This window comes from Gekko japonicus, unplaced genomic scaffold (assembly GCF_001447785.1).
Source record: "Gekko japonicus isolate JY-2015 unplaced genomic scaffold, Gekko_japonicus_V1.1 scaffold495, whole genome shotgun sequence".
Lineage (NCBI taxonomy): Eukaryota > Metazoa > Chordata > Lepidosauria > Squamata > Gekkonidae > Gekko > Gekko japonicus.
The window spans coordinates 647,567-661,281 of NW_015160850.1; the positions used below are offsets into that span (position 1 = coordinate 647,567).

Below are 13,715 nucleotides of genomic sequence, written 5' to 3' on the forward strand. Positions count from 1 at the left end.
TCTTCTTCTTCTTCTTCTTCTTCTTCTTCTTCTTCTTCTTCTTCTTCTTCTTCTTCTTCTTCTTCTTCTTCTTCTTCTTCTTCTACCAAATGTCATCCCAAAGGAAAATTCAGAGGACTCTTTAGTTCATTCCTAGTTTGAAATGAAGGGCATGTCACCCAACCACACATTGCAATAAATACGACAGACTGCAGGGGCCGTGGCTCAGTGGTAGAGCATCTGCTTGGCGTACAGGAGTTCCCAGGTTCAGTCCTCAGCATCTCCAACTAAAAAGATCAGGAAGTAGGTGATGTGAGAGGCCTTCACCTGAGACTCTAGAGCAGGGGCGTCGAACTCATTCGTTACGAGGGCCGGATCTGACATAAATGAGACCTTGTTGGGACGGGCCACGTCTCTCATAAAATGTAAAGCCAGGTAGCGGAGATATAAACTTTATAAAGGACACAAACACAAAGGGGTAGTTTTTAGTTAATAAAAACATGCTTAAAACATGAGCACTCTTGCAATATTTTGTTTATTTAACAGTGTCTGATAACTGACACCTCTTGCTCTGAAGTATTGCATCAAAATGCCTGTGCTGTTGCAATCTCGAGTATGCTGTTCAGGTGTGTATCTGTAAGCTGCAAACCTACAATGACGCAGCAGCAGCAGAACTGGAAGAAGAAGCAGAAGACAGCCAGTTCCACTGCAGGCCCGATAGGAGCCCTCCGGGGGCCTGATCCAGCCCCCGGGCCACATGTTTGACACCCCTGCTCTAGAGAGCCACTGCCAATCTGAGTAGACAATACTGACCATGATGGACCAATGATATGATTCAGTATAAGGCAACTTCATGTGTTCTTTCCTTTGGGGAAGGGCTGTGTCTCAATGGCAGCATACGTGCTTGGCATGTGAAAGGTCCCAGGTTCAATCCCCGGCACCTCCAGTTAAAAAAAGACGTGGCAGTGAGGTAATGGGAAAGACCTCCGCCTGAGACACTGGAGAGCTGCTGCCAGTCTGAGTGGACAATACTGACCTCGATGGACCAAGGGTCTGATTCAGTAGAAGGCAGCTTCATGTGTTCAAAACTCTCAGGGCAGGAGCTGTGGCTCAGTGGAAGAGCCTCTGCTTGGCATGCAGAAGGTCCCAGGTTCAATCCCCGGCATCTCCAGTTGAAAGGACCAGGCAGGAGGTGATGGGAAAGACCTTAACCTGAGACTCCGGAGAGCTGCTGCCGGCCTGAGTAGACAATACTGACCGTAATGGGGCGATGGTCTGATTCACAATAAGGCAGCTTCATGTGTTGATGTAGAACAGGCACAAGGTATCTGGAGCAGGAAAGAGAGTTATTTATTTATTTTTTTTAAATCCTAAATGCCTTCTTCTAGGTTTTACCACTTGGTACTTCAGTCCAACAGTTACAGAAATGGCCCAAGGTCATGGACCGGTTCATAGCCCAGGTCTGGAAGTCACAAAGCCCAGAGGTCGCACGACAGAGGCGGATCCAAGAAGGAGCAGCAGCTGCACAGGATCAGGTAGCCTACTAGCCCCGTGGTTTAGATTGGCAGGCTGCAGCTGGGGAAAGCCAGGTTCGAATCCTACACGAGCCACTAAGCGTGCTCAGTCACCCTCTCTCAGCCTGGCCTACCTCGCAGGGTTACTGGGAAGATGAAATGGAGGAGGAGGTGAAAATGAGAGAGTACGGCCGTACTTTCTGTCCAAGCCACGTCAGAGAACCCAAACCCCATTGGTGGTTCCAACAGAGAATGTTCAGGAACCAGATTTGCCACTGCGATTATTATTGACCCCAAGCATGGCCAAATAGCTGTAGAGGCACCACTAAAATCTTGGGTGTGGGTTGGGAAGGTACTTAGTTTCCATATACCTGGATCACTTTTTCTTCTTCTTGAGAGCCAGTTTGGTGTAGGGGTTAGGAGCACAGACTCTAATCTGGGAGAACTGGGTTTGATTCCCCACTCCTCCACATACAGCCAGCTGGGTGACCGTGGGTTAGTCACAAGTTCTCTCAGAGCTGTTCTCTCAAGAGCAGTCCTCAAAAGAGCTCTCTCAGACTGACCTACCTCACAGGGTGTCTGTTGTGGGGAGGGGAAGGGAAAGGAGTTTGTAAGCCGCTCTGAGACTCCTTCGGGCAGTGAAGAGTGGGGTATACAACTCCTCCTCCTCCTCCTCCTCGTCTTCTTGTCAGTCACGACTTCTCTCAGAGCTGTTCTCTCAAGGGCAGTCCTTGAAAGAGCTCTCTCAGCCCCACCTGCCTCACAGGGTGTCTATTGTGGGGAGGGGAAGGGAAAGGAGTTTGTAAGCCGCTCTGAGACTCCTTCGGGCAGTGAAGAGTGGGGTATACAACTCCTCCTCATCATCATCTTCTTCTTCTCCTCCATCCCGCCGATGTATGGAGGGACTCACCTTATCACTGAATTTACTTCCTCTTGTACTGACCAATTGTGTTCGTAAGCAGGGCTTTTTTTGTAGAAAAAGCCCAGCAGGAACTCATTAGCATAATAGGCCACACCCAGAAGCAGAAACTCATTAGCACATTAGGCCACACCCCTGACTGCACCGCTCATTAGCATATTAGGCCACACCCCCATGTTACCAGAAGTGTGGTCATCCAGCCACACCCACCTTTTGCTTCTTATTCTGTTTACCTTGTTTGTGGTCAAAACCCAGGGCCTTTTTTTGTTGCAGGAACTCCTTTGCATGTTAGGCCACACACCTCTAATGTAGCCAATCCGGATGAGCTTCTGCAGTTGGGTGTGGCCTATTATGCTAATGAGTTCCTGCTGGGCGTGGCCAACTCGGGAGCCAGCCGGAACTCCGTTCCTGTGCGTTCCTGCCCCAAAACAGCCCTGTTCGTAAGCCTTTCCTAATAGATGGTTGCTCCTTCAGGGAAGACATGGATCTTCTCACACCACTTCAAGGGATCCAGGAGGTTAGTCGTGTTGGTTTGAAGCAGCACAGCAAAGTTTGAGTCCAGTGGCACCTTTCAGACCAACAAAGTCTCATTCCTGGCATAAGCTTTCGTGCGCATGCACACACCTTTAGATACCCGAAGAATCTGAAGAAGTCTGCGTGCACACAAAAGCTTACACGAGGAATAAGACTTCTTTGGTCTGAAAGGTGCCACTGGACTCAAACTCACTCCAAAGGGAGATCTTCTCCTGGCTCACCTACCTGATTTCGACAACTGGGGATCTTCCCTGTGTTCCCCTCACTATTCCCTACAGGTTCCTGGGTTGTGCAACCCACATGGACAATGCAGGTCGAGGCCCCGCTGTAAGAAGGGAAAGATGGCAAAACCATCCCCACCCCCTTGCACAAGTGCGAATTCCATTGCCACAAAAGGCAGGAGGGCAATTCCTACTCCAGTTTGGTGTAACGCTTAGGAGCGTGGACTCTAAACTGGGAGAAACGGGTTTGATCCCCCACTCCTCCACGTGCAGCTGCTGGTGTGACCTTGGGTCAGTCACAAGTTCTCTCAGAGAAGAGAAGAAGAAGAGAAGGGATTGGGTTTATACCCCGCCCTTCACTACCCAATGGTGTCTCAGAGCGGCTTACAAACTCCTCTCCCTTCCCCTCCCCACAACAGACACCCTGTGAGGTAAAAGAAGAAGAAGAAGAAGAGATTGGATTTATACCCTGCCCTTCACTACCCAAAGGGGTCTCAAAGCAGCTTACAAACTCCTCTCCCTTCCCCTCCCCACAACAGACACCCTGTGAGGTAAAAGAAGAAGAAGAAGAAGAAGATATTGGGTTTATACCCCGCCCTTCACTACCCAATGGTGTCTCAGAGCGGCTTACAAACTCCTCTCCCTTCCCCTCCCCACAACAGACACCCTGTGAGGTAAAAGAAGAAGAAGAAGAAGAAGATATTGGGTTTATACCCCGCCCTTCACTACCCAATGGTGTCTCAGAGCGGCTTACAAACTCCTCTCCCTTCCCCTCCCCACAACAGACACCCTGTGAGGTAAAAGAAGAAGAAGATATTGGATTTATACCCCGCCCTTCACTACCCAATGGTGTCTCAGAGCAGCTTACAAACTCCTCTCCCTTCCCCTCCCCACAATAGACACCCTGTGAGGTAGGTGGGGCTGAGAGAGCTCTGACAAAAACTGCTCTTTTCCAAGAACAGCTCTTATCAGAACTACAGCTTGCCCAAGGTCATCCAGCCAAGTGCAAGTGGAGGAGTGGGGAATCAAACCCGGTTCTCCCAGATGAGAGTCCGCGCTCTTAACCACGACACCAAACTGGCTCAGAGCTGTTCTCTCAAGGGTAGTCCTCGAAAGAGCTCCCTCAGCCCCACCCACCTTGCAGGCAATGCTGCCTCTAAGCTATGGAGTCTTGTGAGTAACAATTCTACTTTGTGAGCTGCTGGCATTAAAGTGGTGAGCAAGCGATTTGGCTGCCGCATCAATTGGTTTGCTCTGGAGCCCCGTCCTTCCTGAGCGAAGACAAAAATGTGTGAGCTGGCTCACACTAACTTGCCTTAGAGGGAACACTGCTCACAGGGTGTCTGTTGTGGGAAGGGAAAGGAGTTCGTAAGCCGCTCTGAGACTCCTTTGGGTAGTGAAGGGCAAGGTATAAATCCAATCTCTTCTTCCTCCTCTTCTTCTCTCTTCTCCCTCCAGTGGAGCCCTCTATGTGGGTCCCATGACCCCAGGAAGCAGCTTTCCCTGGACAGGAAGATACTGGCTGAGGGAAGGGGAAATTAGAACAGATCTGTAACTATCAGCAGCTTCTGCTGACAGATTAGAGATTTCAACTTCCTGTTAGCAGGGGTCATTTCGTAGAAAAAGAGGCGCAGGAGCTCATTAGCATAACTCATTAGCGTAACTTATTTGCATATGCCACACCCCCTGACATCACCGGAAGTGTGTCAGAAGGCAACATCCACCGCTCAGGCTGCACTGGACTGTTTTGGATTGTTAGCCATTGGGGGGGGGGGAAGGGGCAGATCTGCCCTCACAGAGGAGGGAGAGCTTGTACCTGAATAAAACTTGGTCTTGAGGGTGCCGCTGGACTGTTTTGGACCGGGGGGGGGCGGGGGAGGGGCCTCTGCAGCTTACCTGGCTGCTTCTTGCTCTGACTGAGGGCTGCTGGGAGCAGGGGGTGGGGCTTGTTGCATGTGCCCGCCCCCTGGGCTCTTTACTGCCGGAGTTCCGCTCCTGTGCGCTCCTGCAGGAAATGACCCCTGCCTGTTAGTATGGGAACTAAAAACTCTCTCGTTGGCTGGTCTGCAAAATGGCTCCTTCAACCGAGTGACTCCTTTCCTCTTTTTCTGGCTTCGGAACCACGTGTGGACATCAGCGGCTCAGCACAGAGCACCGTGACGTGTTGGTGGAGGCTTTTAGCCACTTGGGTAAGAAGCGCAGCCGGCCTGCGGTGCTCAGTTCGGGCCGAACACGAAACCAATACGCCTTGCTTTTAATGACGGTTTGTTTGCGGAACGAAGATTCGGCTGACTGGATGCTTGGCCATGCTTGGCCTTGGTTTCCTCACTTTGTGACGTTATGTCAGCTCCCTGAAGACTTGGGAGGGGCCGTGGCTCAGTGGAAGAGCCTCTGCTTGGCATGCAGAAGGTCCCAGGTTCAATCCCCGGCATCTCCAGTTGGAAGGGCTAGGTAGGAGATGATGGAGAGCAGCGGCCAGTCTGAGTAGACAGTCCTGACCTTGATGGACCAATGGTCTGATTCAGTAGAAGGCAGCTTCACGCGAGGGGCTGCAGCTCAGTGGTAGAGCACCTGCTTGACATGCAGAAGGTCCCAGGTTCAAGCCTCAGCATCTCCAGTTAAAAGATTTGGCAGCAGGTGATGTGAAAGACCTGGAAAGTTGCTGACAATGCTGGCTTTGATAGACGAATGGTCTGATACTGTAATTTATTAAAGGGGGGCGTGGCTCAGTGGAAAAGCCTCTGATTGGTACCCAGGAGGTCCCAGGTTCAATCCCCGGCATCTCCAGTTAGAAGGACCAGGCAATAGGTGATGGGAAAGACCTCAGCCTGAGACCCTGGAGAGCTACTGCCACTCTGAGTAGACAGTCCTGACCTGGGTGGACCAGGGATCCCTGATTCAGTCTAAGGCAGCTTCATTTGAGGGGCTTGTGGCTCAGTGGTAGAGCATCTGCTTGGCATGCAGAAGGTCCCAGGTTCAATCCCCGGCATCTCCAGGCCAGTTAAAAGGACCAGGCAGGAGGTGAGGGGAAAGACCTCAGCCTGAGACCCTGGAGAGCTGTAAAGATGGGCTGTGGCTCAATGGTAGAGCATCTGCTTGGCATGCAGAAGGTCCCAGGTTCAGTCCACGGCATCTCCAGTTGAAAGGACCAGGCAGGTGATGGGAAAGACCTCAGCCTGAGACCCTGGAGAGCTATAAAGAGGGGCCGTGGCTCAGTGGAAGAGCCTCTGCTTGGCCTGCAGAAGGTCCCAGGTTCAATCCCTGGCATCTCCAGTTGAAAGGACCAGGGAGGAGGTGATGGGAAAGACCTCTGCCTGGAGAGCCGCTGCCCGTCTGAGCAGACAAAGGCTGACCTTGACGGACTGAGGTTCTGATTCAGCACAAGACCCCTTAATGTGTTTCCCCTCAGTCTGCTGCTCTCCCACGGACGCCCTCGACTTCTTGCAGACTCAGATGAAGGACGACACCGAATATGTCCGCGTGGTCCTGCTCAGGCACCTCAAAGCCGTCCTTGTGAGCGATGACTGTGAGTAACAACAATGAGAACCACAAAAAGTGCAGCGCTCCAAAGAGTTCTCTCGGAAAAGCACAAAGCTTGGCACTGATAGAACCCTTTAGAGCAGAGGTCCCCAACGTGGTGCCCTGGGTGCCTTAGACCCCGGTCACACGGCAAAGTTGCCACGGGAGAGGCACGGGAGTCCCGCGGATTTTCCGGGCGCGATCTCACCCCAACATCTGGGAAGCGCAGTGCTCCCGTGGCAAACCCGTGGCTCCACGCCGAAGGTGCGGAGTTAAAAACTAGTACCTACGAGGTACTAGTTTCCGGAAACCGTGGGCCAAGGGTGGGCATCTGATCGCATTCCCGGTGGACTTACGTGGCATCCGGCGCCCGCCGCTGTTCGTCTCCACAGGTTGTGCGACAGCGCCCAACAACGCATGTGCACAAAGAGCGATTTCCCCCGAACCACGGGACCTCGACCGGGACGTGTGCTCGGGCTGCCGCGCGTTAGTTTCCTCTGGGGCAATTAGCCATGCCTCTCCCCCCCCCGCGATATCCGGCCCATGTGACCGAGGCCATAGTACCCCTGACACCTTTCCCGAAGCCCAATTTTAGAAAAATGGGTGAAGCTTTTGCCCACCAAGGCGATTTGATGGGCTGTGCAGAATTTTTTTAAAACATTCCTTCGGCGGCAACTGCCCCCACAGCACAAGGATCTTCACTGGGTGACTGAAGGGAAGCTGCGGCAGCCATTTTGTGGCAGCCATTTTGTGGCAGCCATTTTGTGGCAGCCATTTTGTGGCTGTGCCGACCGCACTGTGTCAGAATTCTGAATGTTCCCACAGGCTCTAAAAGGTGGGGGACCCCTGCTTCAGGGCATTCACAAAATCGACTTGTCCTTATTGAAATCTGGGCAGAAGCCTTGAAGGAAAGGGTACTGTTGTTATCCCCATATCTTGTGGGGAGGGTTGCAAAGGACACTTCCGGAGAACCTCGTAAAGAAGTCCACAGTTGCTATAGCAGGCTGGAGGCAGAGCGAAATTTTGGAGAAAAGTTGACAACATCCCTGCCATGTAGTGCAGTGTCGTAGCTCCCATATTGCAGATGGGAGAGGCAGGCTGGGAGAAATGGTTGCTCGAGGCCACCAAGCAAAATCACAGCTGAGGCGAGATTCACTGTTACACCCCCAGGAGAGCACTACGCTCCTCACAGAACAACTTGCTGGAGGCCCTCGGCCCTATGCCCTGTTGTTGGCTCTCCAGAGGAACCACTTGGCCACTGTGTGAGCCGGGATGCTGGACTAGAAGGACCCCTGGTCTGACCCAGCTGGGCTCTTCTGATGTTCTCATGAAGGCCTCGGCCTCTCTGCGCTGTTGCTGGCCCTCCAGAGGAACTGGCTGGCCACTGTGTGAGCCGGGATGCTGGACTAGAAGGACCCCTGGTCTGACCCAGCTGGGCTCTTCTGATGTTCTCATGAAGGCCTCGGCCTCTCTGCGCTGTTGCTGGCCCTCCAGAGGAACTGGCTGGCCACTGTGTGAGCCGGGATGCTGGACTAGAAGGACCCCTGGTCTGACCCAGCTGGGCTCTTCTGATGTTCTCATGAAGGCCTCGGCCTCTCTGCGCTGTTGCTGGCCCTCCAGAGGAACTGGCTGGCCACTGTGTGAGACGGGATGCTGGGCTAGATGGACCCTCACTGGTCTGATCCTGCAGGGCTCTTCTTGTGTTCTTAGGAAGGCCCAAACCTCCATGCCCTGCTGTTGGCCCTCCAGAGGAACTGGTTGGCCTCTGTGTGAAACAGGATGGTGGACTAGATGGACCCCTGGTCTGACCCAGCTGGGCTCTTCTGATGTATTCTTATCTCTGTCACCTGGGAGGATCTCCAGGCCCTGCCTGGGGGTTTCCAGCTCTGCACTGAATGTCTGGGTGCCATATCCAATAATAAAACAAAGCCCTGTGGCACCTTGAAGGCTAATGGGTCTTTTATGAGTCATCGCTCACTTCTTCCTCCCCCCCATAATCTTACCCATAAAAATAATTCCCTTCACATAGGTGAGGAAGTAAGCCATAACTTATGAAAGCCCATTTTGAAGTAAATGTCATTCGTCTTTAAGGTATCCCCTTTGTTTTATTTACCGGTAGCTTCGATGGACTACCACAAATATCCAATAACAGTTGGATATTTGCCACTATCCGGTAAACAGACTCACCGTTTCCAGTGTTCAAAGTTGTTTACGGCCACAATTTCTTTATTCCTATCAGTCAGTAAAACGGAAATTGTGCCATTAAAAAAAAAAAATAGAGTTATAGAATCATAGAGTTGGAAGGGACCTCCAGGGTCGGTTTTCTTTATAAAACTAGACTCCTAACTTCTAAGCTGATGGTTTCTTCCTCTTGCCTCTTCCAGTGTGCGAGAGCAGAAGCAGGAAGCGGCCGATCGTGGACGCTGTGAAATGCATTCTGGATGATCGCCGTGAAGTGGTAAGACCTGGGAGAGGCTTGTTTTAGAGGATGTTTCCGGCAGCTTCCTGGGCAAATGGAGTCTCCTTTCCATGTCTCCTCGGGAGGAATTCAAACCTGCTTCACCACACCGAAGGGCTTTCTCTGTAGCAGGTCCCTTTCTCTGGAATGAGCTGCCCCTGGAGGTTAGAGTTGCCTCTTTTCGTTCTCACTTATGGCCCAGCTACACGATATGCCCAACAACTGCTCATTTGATCAGCGCTACGAGGAAATTTTAGAAGGGGGAAGAAGGAGCCTCCAGTTTCCCTCCCACCTTGCGTTCACCAGTGGCAGGCTGGGGGGAATAGGAAGGGGGAAAGTTCTTCAATCAACACCTGGATGTCACTTCCTTTCAGAACAGGAAGTGACATCATGACACTCTAGGGATTTTTTAAAATATCGGTGGTTTTACTATAGAAATTTTTGAAATCCCTAGGGCATCATGTCATCACTTGCTGTTCAAGGAAAGGATGTAATGTCATGATGCTCTAGATCAAGATCGGTAGCCATTTTAGTCTTTCTGTAGTAGCAGAAAAGAGCAAGAGTCCAGGAGCACCTGAAAGACTAACAACTTTTGTGGCCAGGGGAGGAGCTTTCATCATGAGCAGTGACTCACAAAAGCTCACACCCTGCCACACATTTTGTTAGTCTTTAAGGTGCCACTGGACTTTTGCTTTTTTGTAATGATGCTCAAGGAATTTCCAAAACTCTGTGGTCTTACCATGAAGATTTTTGAAATTCCGAGAGCACTGTGACCCCTTCCTTTTTGGAAACAGGCAATGACATTGTGGCATCCTCTCTTTAGGGAGGACTGGTTTTCCTTTTAAATGTGCTCGTTGCTTTATTAAACTTAGATTCGGCTGCCACCAGGAATTTAAGGATTTCCAAACCTTCTCTCTGTTCCTCTTTCTGGTAAAGTAACCCAGGGTCTAGGCTTTTCAGGGATCTAGGTGGTCCTGAGGAAGGACTGAATTCTGGGAGCAATCGAGGCTCCCGGCCGAACTGCGCACGCACACACATGCGCAGTTCGGCTGCCTCGCTCTCCCTGCAGTGGCTCCCCCCCGGCATCTGATTGTGCCGGGGAGCAACTGCACGGCGGCTCAGGGGATCTATCCGATCCCCCCGCCGCGTGTCTCTTTTGGTGCGGCTTTAAAAAGCCGCACTTCAGCCGTTCTCCCCCCCCCCCCCCCCTGGCGGCGCGGCGCGACTTTTCATAACTGACTACTGATACTCACACAGATCCACTTCAAAAACTCCTCCCACACTCTCTCATCCTCTAATCACAGCACACTTGTCTCCCTCAATCACTCTACTCTGCATTCACTGCACTACAACCAAAAATTTAAAGAGACACACACACTCTTAAAACAAGGAATCGTCACAGACATCATGATGCTCTCGGAATGAAACAGGAAATGATGTCTCATAAGTCTCCATCTCCCAAAACTCCTGGGGATTGTCAGCCATGGGCCCTATCTATGGAGTAGGTGAGGCAGCAAAAATGACACACCTCCCATCCACCTCCCAAGGGCTCCTTCTCACCTAGCCTCATTATAGAGCTGGCAGCATATAAAAGGAGAAATCCTGATTGCCAGACGTCCTCTAGAGCTGCATCCACACCAGGGTGATTTCCCATTGTCATCTGCTTCCTGATGCGATTCTTCGTGAAATTGCCCTTGCAACAGAGATCCCAGACAGTCCAGGGTCATCCAGGGCTTTTTTTTGTAGAAAAAGCCAAGCAGGAACTCATTAGCATAATAGGCCACACCCAACAGCAGAAGCCCATTAGCATATTAGGCCACACCCCTGACAGCACAGCAAATTAGCATATTAGGCCACACCCCACATGTTACCAGAAGGGTGGTCATCCAACCACACCCACCTTTTGCTTCTTATTCTGTTTACTTTGTTGTCAAAACCCAGGGCTTTTTTTGCAGCAGGAACTCCTTTGCATGTTAGGCCACACACCCCTAATGTAGCCAAACCTAATGAGTTTCTGCTGTTGGGTGTGGCCTATTATGCTAATGAGTTCCTGCTGGGCGTGGCCAACTCAGGAGCCAGCCGGAACTCCGTTCCTGTGCGTTCCTGCCCAAAAATAGCCCTGGGGTCATCCATTTTCTCTCCATTTTTATCATTCCCTTGCACACCTGATATGAATTGAAGGCCCTCTTCACTGTTTGTTTGTGTAATGAAGTGTCTCTGTTATGTACGTGGACCGCCACCAGGGGTCCGCGGCTACAGTGTGGAGCTTAGCTCCTCAAAACAATAGAAGCCTAGTTCCCCCAGCATTCACCAATAGCAACTTTGGCGGGAAATTCAAACCCTCCAACGGGACTGTGGGTGTGTATATAGTTGGCCTTGCAGGGCCGTTTTGCAGTTCGTGTGTGAAGTACAATAAACGCGTCTGAACGCATGACGTTGTCCGAGTCCTCCGTGCAGCAAACCCAGTACTTTACAGTCTCCTAAAAATAACAAAGCCTTTTTTTGGGGGGGAAGTTTTTAAACTTCATATATTTATTTTGCAGACACCTCAGACAAACCCGTCCCCCCTCCTTAAAAGTTAGGCTGAGCTGTAGGTGATTATTTTCTGTCGCTAAAAAAAAAAATGAGCATGAGTAACGTGGGACAGGAATAACACAATACCTTTAACACCATTCAGAACAGTCCCTTTTATTTACCATCCCCGACCATTCCTTCCCTTCTGTCTAAAACGCAGACAATTCTCTCGTCATGCTAATTGTTGCCGAGGACTGCCCCTTGCTGCCATCAACAAAGGGAAAAGAGTAATTTACTACTTCTTTGGGGAAGTCCATTGCACTGTTTGACGTTCAGACACAAGAAACTGCTCCTGCGATTACTGTCCTGCCTAAAAAATACTGGGTTTTTTAAAACAGGTTTAAAATAAAGCTGATTTTGTTGTTGTTGTTGTGGAGGGAATGGGCTATTAACGGTCCGTGCACAAATAAAAGATGATGAAATGCAGGGGTCATTTCCTGCGGGAGCGAACAGGAGCGGCGCTCCGGCAGTAAGGAGCCCAGGGGGCGGGCACATGCAACAAGCCCCACCCCCTGCTCCCAGCAGCCCTCAGTCAGAGCAAGAAGCAGCCAGGTAAGCTGCAGAGCTCCCCCCGGCCCAAAACAGTCCCGTGGCACCTTTAAGACCAAGTTTTATTCGGGTATAAGCTCTCCCTCCTCTGCCAGGACAGATCTGCACGTGTCCCCACCACCACCACCACCCAATAGCTAGCAATCCAAAACAGTCCAGTGGAGCCTGAGTGGTGGGTGTTGCCTTCTGACACACTTCCGGTGTCATTAGGGGGTGTGGCATATGCAAATAAAGTATGCTAATGAGTTATGCCAATGAGCTCCTGCACCTCTTTTTCTACGAAATAACCCTTTGAAATGTACATAACAGGTGAGATCATTTCAAAACATGGAGAAAATGTGCTGTTCGTGTGGCTGAAACGTGGGGAATTTTTGGTGCATAAGCAATCCAGGTCGTCTGAATCCGCCCCCAAACCGGATATTTCCCAGCATCTGGGGAAAGTCGAACAAAGCAGCTTTGGGTAAAGGGCTTCCCGGTTCTCTCCCCCCCCCCCAGGTGATCAAGGCCATCTTGGACTTCATTAAAGAGCTCCTCCGCTCCCGGAACGTCGAGGGCTGCGCCGTGTGGGACATGGTGGCCTACGTCTTCCAGCAGTTCAGCCATCCGACTGGCCAGCCGGTAAGTAAGGAATTAGACCCAGGCAAGTCTCTCCAGGCCCCCGTCACGGATGGCCCAGACTAGCCGGGTCTCATCCCACCTTGGAAGCTCAGCAGGGTTGGTCCTGCTCAGCATTTGGATGGGAGACTGCCAAGGAAGTCGAGGATCGCTATGCAGAGGCAGACAATGGCAAACCGCCTCTGGTGGTGGTCACACACGTGAGATAACGCGAGGAATTTGACCCACAGTTGCGCAATCACACACGCAACCGCGGGCAAGTCGAGGGTCCCCCCCCCATTTGTTCCTGATGCGCTTAAACAGGGAATCGATGAATCACATCTCAGCACCCAGGGCTCCCTATGGAGTGTGCGTCAGTGCCGGATTTACGCATAAGATAAATAAGCTACAGCTTAGGGCCTCGCAATCTGCTGCAGCCTTATTTGTCATTTTAAAACCCTTTAATTATGTAATTATTTCTGTGGTTTTGTAAACACATCCTCTATTATTTTTTTTAGATAAAAATTAAAAGACATTATCTTTTCAAATATTAAAAAGGCGTGTATATTTTAAATTTTTCTGAGACCAGCAATCTCTCCCTTATAATAAAGCAGTAGTGGGCACCAACGTTCTAAACTGCGCCCCTTTAGTGTTTGGCCGGTGGAACTGCTACTCACCATATGCCCACCAATAAGAACGCAAAGCCTGGGTCCCGCCCACACCACCACTACCACGAATATGCACCTCGCGAGTGACGCCATTTTCACTCCAGGCCCGGCGACAGGAGGCTGCAGCCTCCGGTCGCCTGCTCTGATCCCCACCCACCCACTCGAGGCCCGGCGACGGCAGCTGCA

The 13,715-nt window shown here is 51.1% G+C and overlaps 1 protein-coding gene across 1 annotated transcript in view; it reads left to right on the forward strand.

Annotated features, from left to right (window-relative positions):
- LOC107118484 (maestro heat-like repeat-containing protein family member 2B) overlaps window positions 1–13,715 on the forward strand; it is a 131,178-nt gene that overhangs the window by 5,446 nt on the left and 112,017 nt on the right. Inside the window, exons 3-7 of the mRNA XM_015420841.1 lie at window positions 1,368–1,522; window positions 5,295–5,356; window positions 6,577–6,693; window positions 9,071–9,144; window positions 12,763–12,885. Of these exons, the coding sequence (XP_015276327.1) occupies window positions 1,368–1,522; window positions 5,295–5,356; window positions 6,577–6,693; window positions 9,071–9,144; window positions 12,763–12,885 (531 nt within the window). The remainder of the gene's footprint in view (window positions 1–1,367; window positions 1,523–5,294; window positions 5,357–6,576; window positions 6,694–9,070; window positions 9,145–12,762; window positions 12,886–13,715) is intronic.